This window comes from Leucoraja erinacea, chromosome 2 (genome assembly GCF_028641065.1).
Source record: "Leucoraja erinacea ecotype New England chromosome 2, Leri_hhj_1, whole genome shotgun sequence".
Taxonomy (NCBI): Eukaryota; Metazoa; Chordata; class Chondrichthyes; order Rajiformes; family Rajidae; genus Leucoraja; species Leucoraja erinaceus.
In genome coordinates this window covers 110,940,683-110,961,127 of record NC_073378.1, presented here as the reverse complement: position 1 = coordinate 110,961,127, position 20,445 = coordinate 110,940,683, and the positions used below count along the sequence as shown (strand labels likewise).

The 20,445-nt window shown below is 48.5% G+C and overlaps 1 protein-coding gene across 1 annotated transcript; it reads left to right on the top strand.

Annotated features, from left to right (window-relative positions):
• The first annotated feature begins 2,539 nt into the window (after positions 1–2,539).
• Positions 2,540–19,091, top strand: klhl40b (kelch-like family member 40b). Its single transcript, XM_055663496.1, has 6 exons — positions 2,540–3,805; positions 6,946–7,106; positions 10,745–10,852; positions 12,680–12,865; positions 16,333–16,485; positions 18,704–19,091. Exons 1-6 carry the CDS (start codon positions 2,633–2,635, stop codon positions 18,813–18,815), a joined length of 1,893 nt encoding a protein of 630 aa, XP_055519471.1. The 5' UTR covers positions 2,540–2,632; the 3' UTR covers positions 18,816–19,091.
• The last annotated feature ends 1,354 nt before the right edge of the window (positions 19,092–20,445 follow it).

Below are 20,445 nucleotides of genomic sequence, written 5' to 3'. Positions count from 1 at the left end.
CTCTGACTATCTTTAATCTGACTTTACTGGACTTAATCTTGCACTAAACATTATTCCCTGTATCTGTACACGGTGGATAGCTCGATTGTAAACATGTACAGTTTTCCCACTGACTGGATAGCCCACAACAGAAGCTTTTCACTGTACCTCGATACACAAGATAATAAACTAAACTAAGTTATGAAATACAAACACAACCTCTTGGCCTGTTTGCATCCCCAGTCCTCTGCTCAATGCTCTTTGCGTACACATGCTTGTAAAGGAGTTAGTGGCAGCTGTGGCGTAAAGTCCTTACGTGAGGCAGCAGCTTCTGGGGAAGTGAAACATGGACAAACAGGGAAACAGGTCTAACAGGCCCACACTGACCGCCAATCACCCGTTTACACCACTCCTCTGATATCCTACTCTCTCATCCACCCCCTACACACTAGGGACAATTTTACAAATACTAATTAACCTACGGACCTGCACGTCTTTGGGATGTGTGAGGAAACCAGAGCACCCGGAGGAAACCCACGTGGTCACGGAGCGGGAGACCGTACAAACTCCACACACAGACAGCACCCGAGGCCCCGATCGAACCCGGGTCTCTGGCACCATGGGGCAGTGGCTCTACCTGCTGTGCTACTGTGCAAGGCTGGGTATCTTGGTCAGCATGGACGAGTTAGGCCGAAGGGCCTGTTTCTGTGCCGTAGGGCTATATGACTCTAGACTACAACAAAGAGGCAAAATGAATCATAACAAGAGATAGGTAACCATTTTAAGGTTTTGGCATCTATCAATGCCCAGTGTACAGAAAGTATGGCTGGAATTATTCCTGGCCTTGTAGTGGCTGGGAGTCAGGGAAGATCCGTTATAGATGTGTGACAGGGAGGCCTCGATAGTTACATGCGGTCAGATGCTAAAAATACAGGTTAATTATACACTCACTGGTGGCATGGAGTTAACAGTCATTGGTGCTGGCAATCGACATTTACAAAATGTACTTGTCCAGGCCGTTAGTCAGAGGAAACTCTAGAACTGCATCAAATCCCAAATAACAAATGGCAAATTTTCCAGAACATTCTAACCAGTGTGTGGACCAGCAGCTGTAGAGCTGTTGCCTAACAGCGCCAGAGACCCGGGTTCGATCCCGACCTCGGGTGCTGTCTGTACAGAGTTTGTACATTCTCCCTGTGACCGTGTGGGTTTTCTCCGGGTGCCCCAGTTTCCTCCAACACTCCAGAGACGTGCCGGTTTGTAGGTTAATTGGCTTCTGTAAATAGTCCCGTGTGTGTAGGATCGTGTTAGTTCGCGGGGTGGCCCTGCCAAGGCAGCGTGAGGTGTAGGCGGAGTCAATGGGAGTTTACTTCCACTGAGACGAGAGAGCATATCTTTCAAATTCTGGATTTCATTTACTGACGCAAGTCCTGTTTAGAGATAATCTGAGGGAGACAAAAATGCTGGAGAAATTCAGCAGTTGAGGCAGCATTTATGGAGTGAAGGAATAGGTGACGTTTCGGGCCGAGACCCTTCTTCAGACTGATGTGGGGATGGGGGGGGGGGGGGGGGGGGGGGAGGTAAGAAGAACGGAGGTGAAGACAGTAGGCTGTGGGAGAGCTGGGAATGGGAGGGGAAGGGGGAGAAAGCAGGAACTACCTGAAATTGGAAAAGTCAATGTTCATACTGCTGGGGTGTAAACTACCCAAGCGAAATATGAGGTGTTGCTCCTCCAATTTGTGGTGGGACTCACTTTGGCCATGGAGGAGGCCCAGGACAGAAAGGCTGGATTCAGAATGGGAGGGGGAGTTGAAGTGCTGAGCCACCGGGAGATCAGGTTGGTTAATGCAAACTGTGCGGAGGTGTTGGGCGAAGTGATCGCCAAGCCTGCGCTTGGTCTCATCAATGTAGAGCAGTTGACACCTAGAGCAGCAGATGCAATAGATGAGGTTGGAGGAGGTGCAGGTGAACCTCTGCCTCACCTGGAAAGACTGCTTGGGTCCTAGGATGGAGTCAAGGGGGGAGGTAAAGCGACAAGTGTAGCATATCCTGCGGTTGCAAGGGGAAGTACCAGGGGAGGAGGTTGTTTGGGTGGGAAGGGACAAATTGACCAGGGAGTTACAGAGGGAGCGGTCTCTGCGGAAAGCCGAAAGTGGAGGAGATGGGAAAATGCGGCCAGTGGTGGGATCCCGTTGGAGGTGGCGAAAATGTCGGAGGATTAAGGGTATCGACCCGAAACGTCACCTATTCCTTCGCTCCATAAATGCTGCCTCACCCACTGAGTTTCTCCAGCATTTTTGTCCATCTTCAAACAGCATCTGCAGTTCTTTCTTAAAGATAATCTGAGGGTCTCCAATGAGGTAGATGGGAGGTCAGGACTGCTCGCTCTGTGGGCTGTGTGTGTTTTTGGTTAATGAGTCATGGCTCTATCTGGCAGGGATTGTTGCAGTTGTTGGCCTGGGCTGATTGACGGGTCCCTCTGCCGGGATGGAGGGGGTGGGGAGAGTGATCGGCCTTCCTCTGGCTGGATGCCTGAGCTTTGTGCAGGCTGCCACTCCTATATATAGAGCCAGGCAGGAATGTGTGCTGTCGGACAGTTGCTATCCGAGCTGAGACAGGGAAGAGCCCCGGTCAATTCTACAGAGCTCCGGCCATGGCAATCCGTGTGGACCCGGCTGAGGAGCCTCGCATCTACCAGCAGACCCTCCTGCAGGACGGACTCCGAGACCTGCTGGACAGCGGCAAGTTGGTGGACTGCGTGCTGAAGGTCAAGGACAAGGAGTTCCCCTGCCACCGGCTGGTGCTGGCCGCCTGCAGCCCCTACTTCCGAGGCATGTTCCTCTCCGGTCTGGAGGAGAGCAATAAGCGGGAGATCACCCTTGAGGAGCTGGAGCCCGAGACGGTGGAGGTCCTCCTGCGCTACATCTACACCTCCGAGGTGAGGCTGGACGACAGCAACGTGCAGGACATCTTCACCGCCGCCAACATGCTCCAGATCCCTTCCATCTTCACCCTCTGCATCTCCTACCTGCAGAAGAGGCTGGGCTTGGGCAACTGCCTGGCCATCTTTCGCCTCGGCCTGATGCTGGACTGCCCGAGGTTGGCTGTGGCCTCCAGAGACTTTGCCTGCGAGCACTTCAGCCTAGTGAGCAAGGACGAGGACTTCCTCAAGATCAGTCCCCAGGAGCTGGTCGCCATCCTCTCCAGCGACGGTCTCAACGTGGAGAAGGAGGAGGCCGTCTTCCAGGCAGTGATCAGCTGGGCGGAGAGCGAGGAAGGCCATCTCCTGGCCCTTCCCCTGGTCTTCGACTGTGTCCGCTTCCTCCTCATGCCCAAGGACTACCTGACCAAGAACGTGGAGGGACACCAGCTGGTCAAGTCCAACCCGGAGCTTGTGGCCAAGATCCAGATGGTCAAGGATGCCCTTGAGGGCAAAAGGCAGGTTGGCAAGCCCAAGGGAGAGAAGGAAGAGTCGAGAAAGAAAGGAGACGGTGACCCAACAAGCAGCAAGGCCAAGGGTGAGGGAGAGGTGGAGGAGAAGGAGGAAGAGGAGGAGAAGGAGGAAGAGGAGGAAGCCTCGGGCATCTTGAACAAGAACCTGCGCTTCGGCATGTTCATGAAGGACCTGATCTTCATGATCAACGAGGAGGCCACCGTGGCCTACGACCCCCTCACCAACGAGTGCTACTTTGCCTCTGTCTCCAACAAGATCCCCAAGAACCACCACGCCAGCCTGGTGACCAGGGAGAACCAGATCTTTGTCATCGGTGGCCTCTACTATAACCAGGAGAACAAAGAGAGCCCCCTGCACTCCTACTTCCTGCAGGTGAGCCAGCACTCCCACCCCACTGGGGCAGGGAGGGAGAGCTTGTCCCAGCGACATCTCTCCTACTCCCCTACCCACGGGTCTGGCTGGGAGGTGAGGGCGTGAGGGTGACGGAGTGAGGGGGGAGTGAGTGAGGTGAGGGGTGAAGGAGTGAGGGGGGGGAGTGAGTGAGGTGAGGGGTGAAGGAGTGAGGGGGGGGAGTGAGTGAGGTGAGTGAGGGGGTGACGGAGTGAGGGAGGGGGGGGGGGGGGAGTGAGTGAGGTGAGGGGGAGGAGTGAGGGGTGGGGGGGGGGAGGGAGTGAGTGAGTGAGGGGTGAAGGCGTGAGTGACGGAGTGAGGGGGGAGTGAGTGAGGTGAGGGGTGAAGGAGTGAGGGGTGGGGGAGTGAGTGAGGAGGAATGAGTGTGCGGGGAGATGATGTTTTTAGTTTAGTTTAGAGATACAGCGCGGAAGGAGGCCCTTCGGCCCACAGAGTCTGCACTGACCAGCGATCCCCCACACACTGTCCTACACTATGATGAGAATGAATGAGCTGGAGGGGGCATGAGGGGAGAGGGTTGGGAGAAGCGGTGCATGGGAGTGTGTGAAGGGTACAGGAAGAGAGGAGAGAGAGAGAGGGGGGGGGGTAAGGGAGAGGGAGGGGGAGGGAGATAGAGAGAAGGAACGAGAGGGATGAGTTATGGAGGCATTGAGCCACACAGCAGGGATACAGGCCCTTTGGCCCAACGACCATGCCCACCTAATGCCCACCTGCCTTGTCCCACCCGTCACGTTGGGCCCGTATCGCTCTTAAACTCTCCTATCTATGTATCTGTCCAAATGTTTTTCAAATGTTGTTATACTACCTGCCTCAACTACTTCCTCCGGCAGCTCGTTCCATACACCCACCACCCTCTGTGTGAAAAGGTTGCCCTCAGATTCTTTCCACTCTCACTTCTGGTTCCTGATTTCCCTCCTCTGGGTAAAAGACTCGTTTATCCCATCTGTTCCACTCATGATCTTATAGCTCTCCCACATTACCCCTCAGCCACCTGCGCTCCAAGGATTAAAGTCTTAGCCTCACCCTAGCTCAGGCCCTCGAGTGGGGTAGGTGTGAGGGGGGGGAGAGGGAGTGGGGGGGGGGGGGGGGGGGGATCAGTTGTGCGTGGAGAGGGAGTGATTTGAGAGAGAGGAGAGGGAGTGAGGAAGAGGGGGAGTGGAGGCAGGAAGAGTAGAGGCTGTGAGGGGAGAGAGGAGGGGCTGTGGGGAGAGACAGATGAAGGTGAAGGGGAGGAGAGAGGTGCTGTAAGGATGAACGAGAAGGGGGTGGGATTGCTGTTCAGAGTGAGGGTGGGCTGTGAGAGTGTAGGGGAGGATGGTCAGTCTCATGGGGGGGGGAAGTGGGGGTGAGGAGTGTGTTGGGGTACAGAGGCGGTGGGGTGGGGGGGGGGGGAGATTGAGGGAGGGTTGGTGAGGAAGCTGGTTAGGGTATTGGAGGATGGCGGGAGCTGTGAGGAAGGGACAGCCCAGGATATTGGGGGGGGGGTCTGGGGAAAAAGGCTGCACAGAGTGCAGGGATGGGGAAGGGGCAAGTGAGGGCGTATATGATCTGGGATGAAGGGGTCTGATGGGTTGGGGCCAAACAAGGGCAGCACAGCTGGTAGAACCTACAGCCTCACAGCTCCAGAGACCCGGGTTCGATCCTGACCTTGGGTGCTATTCATGTGGAGTTTGCCTGTGGGGTTCTCCCTGTGACCGCGTGGGTTTCCTCCTGATGCTCCGGTTTCTTCCCACATCCCAAAGACGAGCAGGTTTGTAGGTTAATTGGTCTCCGTAAATAGCCCCTAGTGTACAGGATGCAAAGCTGGGATAACATAGAGCTAGTGCACGGGTGATCGTTGGTCGGTGTGGACTTGGCGGGCCGAAGGGGCTGTTTCCACACTGTGTGTCTAAACTAAACTAAACTAAACTCAGAAACTGAGAAAGCAGTTTTGGCATCAGTATCTCTCCATATTCCAAACTCCCAACCTGTGACGAATTGAGAACATAGAACATTGACACAAGACCCTGCAGATGCTGGAACACATCAACAACCTAAAATGTCACCTATCTATCTCCTCCACAGATGCTGCCCAACTGGCTGAGTTACTCCAGCACTAACTAAGTTAAACTACCCTCTTTGGAAAAATACTGTATCTGACCCACACATCTCCTCTAAGCTTTGTCTCTCTCACCCTACAGCTATGTCCTCTAGTCTTTGACATTTCCGCGCTCGGCAAAAGGTTCTTACTGTCTACTCTATCTATGCCACATAATTTTATATACTTCAATCAGATCTCGCTTCAGCCACAGAGAAAACAATCCAAGTCTGAAGGACCCAACCTATCATTATCCTTGTTCTCCAGAGATGGTGCCTGACCCACTGAGTTACTCCAGCATTTTGTGTTCCGTGCAAGATTCGAGCAACTGCAGTTCCTTCTGTCTGTATGTCCAATCTCTCCTTATCATTAATAGCCTCCAATCAAGGCAGCGTCCTGACAACCCTTTCCAGCACCTCCTCCACAATCTCTCAGTAATTTAGCGACCAGAACTATACATGATACTCCAATTGCACCATGGCCAATGTTTAATGAAACTGCAACATGACGTCCCCTCTGTGCAGTTAAGATTTTTAAGTTTGGGTTTAGGTTTATTATTGTCATGTGCACTGAAATACAGTGAAAAGCTTTGTATTCCATGCTATCCCAACAGATCAGATACACCATGTATCTATAGACTACAGTTCTCAGCATTGTAGTGGATCAGTTTAGTTTAGAGTCACATTGTGGAAATAGGCCCTTCAGCCCAGTGAGCCAGTGCTGTCCAGCGACCACCTCGTACACTAGCACTATTCTACACACTTGGGACAGTTTTCAATCTTTACCGAAGGAATTGACCTACAAAGCTGCACATCTTTGGAGTGTTGGAGGAAACCGGAGCACCCGGAGAAAACCCACTCGGTCACAGGGATAATGTACAAACTCTGTACAGCTAACACCCATAGTCAGGATCAAACCCGGGTCCCTGGCGCCGGGAGGCAGCGACGTGCCAAAGTGCCGCCCATGGTGCAGGGGCCCGGGAGCATGTGACTGACCTCTAACCTGTGTCTTGACCTCCGAGCAGTTTGATCACCTGGACTGTGATTGGCTGGGGATGCCTCCCTTGCCGTCTCCGCGTTGCCTGTTTGGCCTGGGGGAAGCGGAGAACGCCATCTACGTCATCGGAGGGAAGGAGGTGGGAGAAGGCGAGAAGTCGCTGGACACCGTGATGTGCTACGATCGACAGTAAGTATTTAGTTTAGTTTAACCCCGCTCATCTCCTTTTATACTTTGCCCCTCTCACCTTAAACCTATACTCTCTCGTATTTGATTTATCCATCCTGGGGAAATAATTCTTTCAACCCTCTCTATACCTCTCATAATTTTATAAACTTCTATCAAGTTTCCCCGCAACCTCTGGCGTTCCAGAGAAACCAATCCAAGTCTGCCCAACCTCTTCTTGCAGCTAATACTCACTAATCCAGACACAACATGGAATTGGGCCCTTTGGACCACCGAGTCCACGCTGACCACCGATCACCTGTTCACACTAGTCCTACGTTATCCCACTTTCCCATCCACTTCTTACACACCAAGGGGCAATTAACCTACAAACCTGCACATCTTTGGTGGACTATGGTGCCATCCTCACCTTGGTGCCATTTATGTTATGTTGTGTCATGGACTTTCTGTGTTTGTCTTTTTTTTTTAATTCAATTTCAATTTTATTTTTAATATGTTTTATTATTTATTTATTATTATTTTTTTTTAATTATTTTTTTTTTTATGATACTGCCTGTAAGGGAAATTCATTTCGTTGTCTCAAATTGAGACAATGACAATAAATTTGAATACATCAATACATACAATACGTCTTTGGGATGTAGGAGGAAACCGGAGCACCCGGAGGAAACCCACATGATCACAGGGAGAACGTGCAAACTCCACACACGGACCGCACCCACGGTCGGGATCAAACCGATGCTGTGAGGCAGCAGCTCTACCAGCTGCACCATTGTACTGCCCTTGGAATAAGCAATGCAGAGTGTCTTGTCAGACCAAGTATACTGAGCCAAGCCATCGCACATAGTCCAGCTAAAGCACATCTCCACATTGCGTCAGCGTGGGATGGACGTGCGCTACAGTGCACAACACCCATTTGTCAATGAGACTCATAGAGTCACACAGCATGGCCCCTCAGCCCAACTCATCCATGCCGACCAAGTCTAAGCTAGTTCCACTTGCCAGCATTTGACCTAAATCCCTACAAATCGGTCTCATCCATGCACCTGTTCAAATATCTTTTCAATGTTGTTACTGTACCTGCCTCATCTACCTCCTCCCCGTATACTTATCACCCTATGTGTGAAAACGTTACCCCTCAGGTTCCAATTAAGTATTTTCCCTTCATCTTAAACCTGGTTCTTGATCCCCCTGGGTAAAAGACTCTGTGCATTCACCCTATCTGTCCACCTCATGGTTTTGTACACCTCTAGAAAATCATCCCTCAGCCTCCTGCGCTCCAAGGAATAAAGTCCGACAATGAATGTTATTTTATTGTCATGTGTACCGAAGCACAGGGAAGTTATTTTTTTGCGTACAGTTCAATGACAATCCTACTAATGTAAAGGCACACTCATGCTATGAGCGTAAAATAGTGGACCACACTGAGTCCGCACACAAGAGTCGCCATGTTTTAATCGCCATGATCCTCAATCAGCTCCTCTCCCCATAGCTGTGGCCCTCAAGTCCTGGCAACACCCTTGTAAATCTCTGTACTCTTTCCATTGGCTGGGTTCTTCGTTTAGTTTTGTTTATTAATAATAATAATAATAATAATAATAATATACTTTATTACACTCAAGGTCCAGACAAGGGGCAACATTACATTAAAAATGCATTGCATATCAAATATCATAAATACATATAAAATCTTGGAATATCACTTATAAAAACACCATAATTTATATTAAAAAAAACCACAATAAGTATTTAATCTGGATTTTTAACTTAAGTAAAAATCCAGATTAAAAGATGATCAATGTCCTACAACGAGACAACGATACCAGTGTCTCCACAACTGGGATTTGTAGCGTGTAGTGCTAACCCTTATGTTTGTCAAGGCCACAATAAGCACATTTTTATTATTGTTACATGTACCGAGGTACAGTGAAATGTTTTTTTTTGCCTTCTATCCAATCAATGAAAAGATATACATGATTACAATTGAGCCATCCACAGCGTACAGATACAGGATAAAGGGATTCACGTTTTGTGTAAGATGTAAAGTTCGATTTAAATTAGTTTGAGGGTTTCCAATGAAGGAGATGGTAGGGCAGGACTGCTATCTAGTTGGAGAAAGGATGGTTCCGTTGCCTCATCAGTTGCCTGGGAAGAAACTGTCCCTGAATCTGCAGGTGTGATTTCACACTTCTGTACCTCTTGTCTGATGGGGAGGGGAGAATAGGAAGTGTCTGAGGTGAGACTGGTCCTGGTTTATGCTGGTGGCCTTGCCGAGGCAGCGTGAAGTGGAGAATAAGTCCATGGAAGTTTACTTCCACTGAGAAGAGAGGGCTTTTGTTTAAAATTCTGGATTTCATTTAGTGGCTCAAATTTAAATTGCAGGGTGAAAGTCAAGGCTTGGTGCTGGCCCAGTAATTCAGTAGTGACTATTTGGTTGTGAAACAGGGACCAGCATGAAAACAGATACTGTTATGGATTGTTATTGTGAACATATTATTCTGCGCACCCAATCTCTGGTTCAGTCTGAGGGAGCCGCAGCTAATTTTAATCTGAATAAATCCCTGCCATTTTCTGTGATCTCTGTGATCTTCACTTGAGTCAGAGCTGCACAGCATAGCAACAGGCCCTTCGACCCACTCTGTCTCTGCTGTCCATCACGTCAGTCTGAAGAGGGGCCCCAATCCAAATCAGCTGTCCGTCCGTGTTCTGCAGAGATGCTGCCTGACCCGCTGAATTACCCCATCACTTTGTGTCTTTTTTTGAAAACCAGTATCTGCCGAAGGGTCTCGACCTGAAACGTCACCTATCCATGTTCTCCAGAAATGTTGCCCGACCCGCTAAGTTACTCCCGCAATTTGTGTCTATTTTTGTAAATCAGCATCTGCAGTTCCTTGTTTCTACACCAGTCCCACTTGCCTACCTTAATTCCACATGTCTCCTTGTCCTGCTCATTCACATGGTCATGTTGATGCCTCTTACCTGTTGTTGCTGTCTCTGTTTCCACCACCTCCTCTGGCAACTCATACAAGATACCTCTGGTGTGAACGAAAGGTCCCCTTTAAATCTCCTCGAGACCCTTCTTCAGACTTCTCTAGATGCTGGATCAAACCCGGGTCTTTGGCGCTGTGAGGTAGTGGCTCTACCAGCTGCGCCACTGTGCCGCCATCGTGTTTTACGCTATATCTTGGGTCACATGACAATAATAAACCAATATTAATACCTCTGTAAACATGGACAGAATGTGAGACTTTACTGTGGCAATGTTAACATTTTCTAAGACATTTAGTTTAGTTTAGTTTAGATACAGCACAGAAACAGGCCCTTCTGCCCACCGAGTCCGCACCGACCAGCAATCCCCGTACACTAGCACTATCCTACACTCCAGGGCCAATTTACAATTTTACCAAAGTCAATTAACCTACAAACCTGCACGTCTGTGGAGTGTGGGAGGAAACCGGAGCACCCGGGGAAACCCACACAGTCACGGGGAGAACGTACAAGCTGGGCAGAGGCAGCACCCGTAGTCAGGATTGAACCCGGGTCTCTGGCGTTGTCAGGCAGCAACTCTACCGCTGCGCCACCATGCACGAGATGTGAAACTTTCCCAGTACCTGCTGATGAAAATCTCTTTTACTTTGCAGCACGTTTAAATGGGGGGAATCGGATCCACTTCCATACGACGTGTATGGTCACTGTGTGGTGTCGTACAACGGGCATGTCTATGTCATAGGAGGGAAAGGAAAAAACAAGTAAGTGCCTCTCTTCACCGCAATGTTGACATGTTCCTTTCACCTCTGAGTATAGAGGTTGAAGTGTTACGTTACAGTTGGACAAGACGTTGGTGAGGCACAAGTTAGATAGCATGTAACACCATAGTTCAGGAACAACTTCTTCCCAGCTGTTATCAGGCTAATGAATGGTCTTCTTATAAACTGTGGCACAGACCCGATCTTCCCAAAACTTTTTGCGGATCTTGGACTTTTTTAAATCTGCACTTTCTTTGTAAGCTGTGGTGCTGTAACACTATATTCTGCACTGTTATACTTGCGTATGACTTGATTGTACTCATGTATAATATGATTTTAGACTGGGTACCACTGGGTTTTTCATTGTATATGTGACAAAAATAAACCAATATAGGCCCACAACCGATTTTCTGGCAACTGGTGGTCTGGTGCCTCCTGTAATCCGGACAAAATTACGAGAGTGCACCTGAAATCCCCCCCCCCCCAGGCAACAATGTAGCGAGGTGGCCAATCTCGACCTCAATGGGACTTCTGGGTCGAATTTTCCCCCCGCGGCTGGGGCTCTGGAACTCCGGCCCAGAGCCGGAAGATGCGTTCCCATAGCCGAATTGCCAGGCCGACTTTGCGGGGCAATATCTTGGCCCCCCCGGTGGCGTAAGTGGAATGTTACAGTATCGCTGGACAACCCCCAGAGGCCGTGACGTGACCTCTGTTGGTCCAGCAAAACGGACAACCCAGAAAGGTTCTGGAACCAAGGATGCCAGAACATTGTTGGTGGACCTTTATTGTGTTCAGCTTTAATCACCCTGCTATCGGTAAGATGTTAATAAGTTAGAACAAGTGCAGAGAAGGATGTTACTTGAGGGGCTGATCTCTATGGAGAGGTGGGGCAGTCTAGGACTTTATTCCTTGGAGCACAGGAGGATGAGGAGTGCTGATAAAGGCGTGCCATGATCACAAGATCGTGAGAATAGATAGGGTGAATGCATAGTTTTTTATTCAGGAACCAGAGGACATAGGTTTAAGATGAGAGGGGAATGATTTAATAACAATCCAAGCGGCAACTCCTTCATGCAGAAGGTAGTGGGTATACGGAACAAGCTGCCAGAACGAGCAGTTGAGGCAGATACTCAAAGTGAAGCAAAGAATTTCACTGTGCCTTGTCACATGTTACAATCGAGTATTCCATTTCATTCCATGACTTTTAAAAGACATTTGGACAGGGACAGTACAGCACCAAACCAGGCCGAACATGATGCTAGGTCCAACTCTTATCTGCCTGCACATGTCCCTCCAAATCCACGCGCCTATCCAAATGTCTCCTACATGCCGCCGCCAGCAGCAGCAGCAGCAGCTCTTCTTTATTCGTCTATTCTTCTTTCTCCTCCTCCTTCCTTTCTCTCTTTTTCCATTAATATCCAAAATCTATTGAGCTCTGCTTTGAAATTACTCAGTGACAGCCTCTTGGGTGGAGATCTAAAAACAAAATAACCATATAACTATATAAACCAAAATCTACCTTTAGAGAGGATGAGGCTTTGTTCTGACTTTTAGTTTAACTTGACATCGTAGAAACAAAGGGCAGCAGATGCTGGTTTGTACCAAAAATAGACACAAAGTGTTGGTGTAACTCAGCGACTCAGGCTGCATCTCTGGAGATAAAGGATGGCTGACGTTTCGGGTCGAGACACTTTCAAAGAACGTCTGAAGGGTCCTGACCCAAAACGTACCCATCCGTTTTCTCCAGAGAAGCTGCCTGGCCCGCTGAGTTACTCCGACACTTTGTGTCTAAGCCAGGCATTTTACTGACACTGTGCCTGTTCATTTCAGGAAGTGCTTGAACAAAATGTGTGCCTACAACCCCGAGCGGTTCGAGTGGAAAGAGCTGGCCCCAATGAAGACAGGCCGCTCCTTGTTCGGGGCGATGGTCTACAAAGATAAGATCTGGGTGGCTGCGGGGGTGACGGACGTGGGGCTAACCGGCAGCATCGAGGTGTATGACCCGGCTGCAAACAAGTGAGTGATGCCCCTGCCCGCACTAGGGGCCAGACCGAGAACACAACGCAGTACACTTCCACCTCCAGGCCCAACACGAGCAAGACGAAAATGTACAAACATTTACCATATTGATTCATGCAGGCGTCAGGGGTTATGGGGAGAAGGCAAGAGAATGTGGTTAAGAGGGAAAGATAGATCAGCCATAAGACACAAAGTACTGGAGTAACTCATCGGGGCAGGCAGCATCCCTGGAGAACATGGATAGGAGACATTTCGGGTCGAGACCCTTCTTCAGACTTCAGAAGGATCTTTATCCATGTTCTCCACGGATGCTGCCTGACCCGCTGAGTTAAGGGGGCTGTCCCACTTGGGCGACCTAATCCGCAAGTTAAGAAGAGTGTCTTCGACCTTCAAGTTCGAGGGCACTTGCCTGGAAAGCCTCGAGCTGTATCGATCGTCAGCGTTGAAACCGCGAGCCGGATCAACCGACCGCACACACACATCAGCATCACATGGTGGTCCACCAACGCAATATTCCACCTCTTCACCAATTCCAATATTGGGGGCCGGGGGGGGGGGGGGGGGGGGGGGGGGCATTGTGGAGGGGTAATATGGGTGTTGTGGGCCGGTGACTGGTTTCCAGAGGGCTAGTATGGAAATTGTGGGCCGAATGGATTCTTGGGCTGGCGGCTCACTCACTCACGCCTGTTGTGCTAGCAGCTCACTCACTCACGGCTGGTGGGCTGGCAGTTGACTCACGGCTATTCCACGGCAAGGCCACCAAATTCAAGTGCAGTTTCATACCATTTCAAGCAGGGTGCAAGGCCACTAAAGACAGCAAGTCGTGACCTCTCCCTCCTCTATCTTGCAGAGACTGCCACGCCCACAATTCTGGGTTTTATAGTCCCTCCCCCCCTCCCCCCCCCATCAGAAGGGGTGGGTGGCGTGATGCGTAGGAGAGAGAATCTCACCATTTTTTTAAACACTAATAACTCTTTTATTTTTCATCGATGGGAAAAATCCGTGGCACCTGATGAGCGGAGGGGGACTCTGAGTAAGATGGCCAAAAATCACAGCCGTATGTGGTAGCATTTCTTTTCCTAAAATCAATATAAAACGCAAACAGGAAGTGGTCAAAGATTAGACTTTTAATTATATAGAAGGCAAGTCAACTTTAATTAGGCAAGGCAACTTTAATTAGGCAACACAGCTTTAGCATTTCCAAACCAAAGGCAACACAGCTTTAGCATTTCCAAACTATATTTTCAAACCACATTAAGGGCACTGACAGGTCAGTAAAACCACTCACAGTTTAGTAGACATGTGTTCAGTGTTATTCACAGCTCAGACTGAGAGACGTGACCCTCTTGCTCCCCATCTTGCAGAGACTGACTGAGGCACTCAACACATCCGGGTTTTATAGTCCCTCCGGAAGGGGCGTGGCCTTCAGGGGAGAGAATCTCAACATTTTTAAAACACTAATAACTATTTTATATTTCATCGATGGGAAAAATCCTCTTGTCCTGCGCAGCGGAGAGGGACTGAGTAAGATGGCCAAAAATCACAGCCGTAAGTTGCAGCGTGTTTTCTAAAATCAACATACAGAACAGGAAGTGGTCAAAATCAGACTTTTAGTAATATAGATAATAACGTTTAGCGGGCATTTTACTTACCGTTCGGTTTTCCTTGGTTCTGACAACTCCAATGAGCCAATTAAATGCTTGGTCTGCGAAGGAGATTGCCTACGGCTGCCCTCGACTGCCTGTAAGTAAATAGCGCGACCCCTCCCCACTGCATGCCGAAAATCTTTCCGTGTCCTAGCTGAGGCCATGAGTATTCAGGGACTTCCCTCGAGCATGAAGGAGAGTTCCAGCAACCTCATAGAACCTCCTAAGACCACGTGTCGACCATGCTGCGAGTTTGAAGGTCGAAGACACTCTTCTAAACTCGCAGATTAGGTTGCCCAAGTGGGACAGCCCCTTTAGACCAGCAATTTGTATCTTTTTTTGGGACGACACTTAGTTCAGTTTCAGAATTTGTTAGACACATGCAGTTGAAGGCAATATCTCCAAGTTTGCGGATGACACTAAGCTGGGGGGCAGTGTTAGCTGTGAGGAGGATGCTAGGAGACTGCAAGGTGACGGATAGGCTGGGTGAGTGGGCAAATGTTTGGCAGATGCAGTATAATGTGGATAAATGTGAGGTTATCCATTTTGGTGGCAAAAACGGGAAAGCAGACTATTATCTAAATGGTGGCCGATTGGGAAAGGGGGAAATGCAGCGAGACCTGGGTGTCATGGTACACCAGTCATTGAAGGTAGGCATGCAGGTACAGCATGCAGTAAAGAAAGCGAATGGTATGTTGGCTTTCATTGCAAAAGGATTTGAGTATCGGAGCAGGGAGGTTCTACTGCAGTTGTACAGGGTCTTGGTGAGACCACACCTGGAGTATTGCGTACAGTTTTGGTCTCCAAATCTGAGGAAGGACATTATTGCCATAGAGAGTGCAGAGAAGGTTCACCAGACTGATTCCTGGGATGTCAGGACTGTCTTATGAAGAAAGACTGGATAGACTTGGTTTATACTCTCTAGAATTTAGGAGATTGAGAGAGGATCTTATAGAAACTTACAAAATTCTTAAGAGGTTGGACAGGCTAGATGCAGGAAGATTGTTCCCAATGTTGGGGAAGTCCAGGACAAGGGGTTACAGCTTAAGGATAAGGGGGGAATTCCTTTAAAACCGAGATGAGAAGAACTTTTTTTTCACACAGAGAGTGGTGAATCTCTGGAACTCTCTGCCACAGAGGGTAGTTGAGGCCAGTTCATTGGCTATATTTAAGAGGGAGTTAGATGTGGCCCTTGTGGCTAAGGGGATCAGAGGGTATGGAGAGAAGGCAGGTACGGGATACTGAGTTGGATGATCAGCCATGATCATATTGAATGGCGGTGCAGGCTCGAAGGGCCGAATGGCCTACTCCTGCACCTAATTTCTATGTTTCTATGATGGCTTTTGGCCTGTGTTGAAGTTCAGAAGGAGGAGGGATGATCTCATTGAACCTACTGGATAATGAGTGGACATGAAATGGATGTTACCACTAGTATCAGTCAGGACCAGAGGGCACAGCCTCAGAATAAAAGGACCTATCTTTAGAATGGAGATGAGGAGGAATTTCTTTAGCTGGGGGGGGCGAATCTGCGGATTTCATTGCCACAGACGTAGGTGAAGGCCAAGTCATTGGGTATTTTTAAACATGGAGATTGATACAATCTTGATCAGTAAGGGCGTCAAAGGTTCTAGGGAGAAGGCAGGAGAATGGGGTTGAGAGGGAAAGATAGATCAGCCTGATTGAATGGCGCAGCAGACTTGATGGGACAAATGGTCTAATTCTGCTCCGAGGTCTTCTCCAAGCCATTCGGCCTACTGGATCCGTGCCGACCATCGATCACTTCTTCCAGACTGACTGAGCCCCTGATCTTCTCTCCAGGTGGGAAGAAAGCACCCCATTTCCACAGGAGCGGAGCTCTCTCAGCCTGGTCACATTGTCGGACTCCCTGTACGCCATCGGTGGGTTTGTCATGTTGGAATCAGAGCCCGGATCCGGAGATTTCGTTCCAACCGAGATCAATGATGTCTGGAGGTAATTCGTCAACTTTTCACCCGCACACGACCATCATCGATGTTTCGAGGGACAGGGCCAAATGCAGGCAAATGGGACTCGCTCAGCTAAACCTATGGTCACCATGGACTAGTTGGGACTGGGGGCAGGATCTGTGGTGGATGTCTCTATAATTCTTATACTTACCACCTAATTCTCCTGCAAATCATCTAGCATGGCTAATTACTGACCCATGATGATAAACAAAACTGAATGCAAGACTCAGCATGGACACAGTGCAACATTCAAATCTTGTAGTCATGGAGTTATATAGCATGGAAACAGGCTCTTCGGCCCAACTTGGCCAAGCTGACTAAAGACGTAGGTTAATTGGCATCTGTTAATTATACATCGTCCCCATTGTGTGTAGGATATTGCTAGTGTCGGCACGGACCGAAGGGCCTGTTTCCCTCCATGTACCTGTCCAAATGTCTCTTAAACACCGCAATTGTACCCACCTCCACTTCATTTGGCAGCTCATACCACATATTTACCACACTTTGTGTGAAAAATATGTCCCTCAGTTCCCCTTTAAATCTTTCCCATCACCTTAAACCTATGCCCTCTTGGTTTCGACTCCACTATCTTTGGAAAAAGTCTGCAACCATTATAGATACAAGGTGCTGGAGCAACTCAGCGGATCAGGCAGCATCTCTGGAGAAAAAGGATGGGTGATGTGTCGGGTCGGAACTTCTTCAGGCTCAAGGATCCATATATCTTTACAAGGTCTCCCCTCAACCTCCTTAATTCCAGGAAAAACAGTCCCAGCCTCTCCAGATAACTCAAGTCCTCAAGTTGCAGTAACATCCTCGTGAATCTTTCTGAACCTTTTTAAGAGTAATGACTTTGTTCCTATAGCTGTACCAGACCAGAACTACACACCATTCTCCAACTGTGCTCTCATCTATGCCTTGTATTTACAACAAGGTCTCCCAACTCCTGTGTTCAATGCTCTGACTGATGAAGGCAAGCATGCAAATGCCTGCCTGAAGCAGTCTGAAGAAGGGTCCCAACCCAAAACGTCACCTATCCTTTATCTCCTGAGATACAATCTGACCCGCTGAATTACTCCAGCACTTTGTGCCCATCTATGCCAAATTCCTTCTTCACCATAGCAACACAAGGGACTGCCGATGTTAAAATCGTGAGCAAAAAAACCGTGCTGGAGGAACTGAACGGGCCAGGCAGCACCTGTGGAAGGAATTGATGGATAACACTTGTATTCGGGACTTCTTCAGAACCTGGCTAACAGTGTCGTCACTTTCAGGAAACTATGCACCTGTACCCCTAGATCGGTCTTGTGTACATCGCTCTTCAGAGACCTACTATTTACTGTGCAAGTCTTCCCAGTTCATCTAGATCCTATTGTAGTCTTGGTTAACTTTCTTCACAGTCCACCATTATTGGTGTATTATGCATCTATCTAAGCGACCATCACATTGTCCTCCAAATCATTCATCCAGATGACAAACACCAGTGGTCTCAGCACCGATCCCTATGGAACACCACTTGTCACAGACCTCCAATCTGAATAGCACCCCTACCACCACCTCATTCCTTTTGCCAAGCCAATGTTGTATCCAGTTGGCAAGCTCTCTTTGGATTCCATGTGATCTAACCTTACAGATGAGCCTACCATGCACAATATCATCAAAGGCCTCGCTGAAGTCCTTGTGTTTGTCAGATAGTCATACAGCATGGAAACAGACTCTCCGACCCAGCTTGCTTATGCTGACCAAGGTGCTACATCTAAGCTAGTCCCATCTCCGTGCGTTTGACTCATATCCCTCTAACTTTCCTATCGTCTACATGTCCAAGTGTTTATATACACACACATAAAACAAACAATAATAGTGCAAAAAGACAAAACCAATGCCCCCAAGTCTTTGTAATTCAGAGTTTATTTGGAGGTTGTAGTGTTTAATAGCCTGATGGCTGTAAGGAAGAGGCTACTCCCGAAACATTACAAGTTTTTAGGCTCCTGTACTTTCTTCCCAATGGCAGGGGTGAAATGAGAGCGTGGCCAGGGTGGCGTGGCCCTCTATGATGTAGGCTGGCTTTTTGAGGCAGCGACTCCTGTAGATCCCTTCGATGGTGGGGAGGTCACAGCACCCAGATTGTTCCAACAAAATCCCTCGGGTGTGATAGACCAAAATGGCATCTTCCTCTGACGCTAGTCCCGGTTTTGTTTTATTTCCAGGTACAACGATGACAAGAAGGAATGGTTTGGAATTCTCCGAGAGATTCCGTACGCTGCAACAGCAACGTTCCTTCCAGTTCGACAAAATATTTTACGAATGAACAAGCTATAGACATTGGTATCAAGTAAACTGCAAAGGGTATGAGATGTAATACTTGGAACCAAACACTGGAAGAGGGGGATTTATGTGTTCTTTATAAAACACACGTCAAGCTCCTCTGCTTCTGGATCCCTTTTGCATTTAGAAATAGTTTAGGAGTGCAGATATATTCGGAATTGATTCATGTAATTAAATTTCCAAACATTTCAGTTCTGATAATTTGAGTGATTCATACCAAAGTTTTCATAATGATGTGGAGTACATTTTGTATAAAATGAATGAAACTATTAGTACTGTGTGCACAATGAGACTGGTTTTGTCACAGAAAAAGTACACTGAAAATACGAATTAAAGATTTAATACAAAAAAAAAAAATCACATTTATATAGCACATTTAATTTACAAAATAGCAAGTGCAGGTGAACCAACCCATTAATAATAATAATAATAATAATGGATGGGATTAATATAGCGCCTTTCTAGATACTCAAGGCGCTTTACATCGCATTATTCATTCACTCACTCGGTGGTGGTGAGCTACTTCTGTAGCCACAGCTACCCTGGGGCAGACTGATGGAAGCGTGGCTGCTAATCTACGCCTACGGCCCCTCCGACCACCACCAATCACTCACACCCATTCACACACATTCACACACTACTGATCAGTCTGAAGAAGGGTTTCGGCCCGAAACGTCCCCTATTTCCTTCGCTCCATAGATGCTGCTGCACCCGCTGAGTTTCTCCAGCAATTTTGTGTACCTCCGCTGTGAACTTTATTCCTTCAAAGATATTCAGTGTTAGTGCTGTGTCTGTTTCAGACTGAACCACCTTTAGTTTAGTTTAGTTTACATACAGCGCAGAAACAGGTCCTTTGGCCCACTGAGTCCGCATCGACCAGAGATCACCTTCGTACACTAACTCTATCCTACACACTAGGGATAATTTACAATTTTACCAAAGCCAATTAACTTACAAACCTGTCACGCTTTGGAAAGTGGGAGAAAACCGGAGGAGCCGGAGAAAACCCACGCAGTCACAGGGTGGACGTAGAAACTCAAGAGCTGACAGCACCCGCAGTCAGGATCAAACCCGGGCCTCTGGCGCTGTAAGGCAGCAACTCTACCTCACTCTCACCGACACCAAACAACTTTTCATACTACTTAAGCCGAACACGAGATTTAGGCCAAGATTCCTGGTGTGGTACTGAAGGAGTTCTCCTGTCCAAGCCCTGGTCTTTGGATGGTTATCAGCACCTCCACTTGTATGGATTGCTGATGCTGGTCATGCTCAATTAAATCACCTAGTCAAACAGCACAGAAACAGTCCCTTCAGCCCAACTTGTTCATGCCGACCAAGATGCCCCATCTTTGCAAGTCCGTCCTGTCTGCGTTTGACCCATATCCTGCTAAACCTTTCATATCCATGTACCCATCCAAGTTTCTTTTAGATGGTGTTATAGTAGCTGCCTCAACTACCTTCTATGGTAGCTCGTTCCATATACCCACCATCATCTGTGAGAAAATGTTGCCCTTAGAACTATGTCCTCTGGTAATTGATTCCCCTACCTTGGGCAACAGACTCTGTGCATTCACCCTATCTATTCCCCTCATGAATTTGCCAGATCACCCCCCCCCCCCCCCCC

What these genes read in the sequence shown, in the direction of transcription:
- klhl40b (XM_055663496.1), top strand. Translation starts at nt 2,633, where the DNA reads ATGGCAATCCGTGTGGACCCGGCTGAGGAGCCTCGCATCTACCAGCAG. An exon ending in GTGATGTGCTACGATCGACA is followed by an intron (nt 7,107 to 10,744) that starts GTAAGTATTTAG and finishes TTTACTTTGCAG; the next exon opens with CACGTTTAAATGGGGGGAAT. An exon ending in GAGATCAATGATGTCTGGAG is followed by an intron (nt 16,486 to 18,703) that starts GTAATTCGTCAA and finishes TTTTATTTCCAG; the next exon opens with GTACAACGATGACAAGAAGG.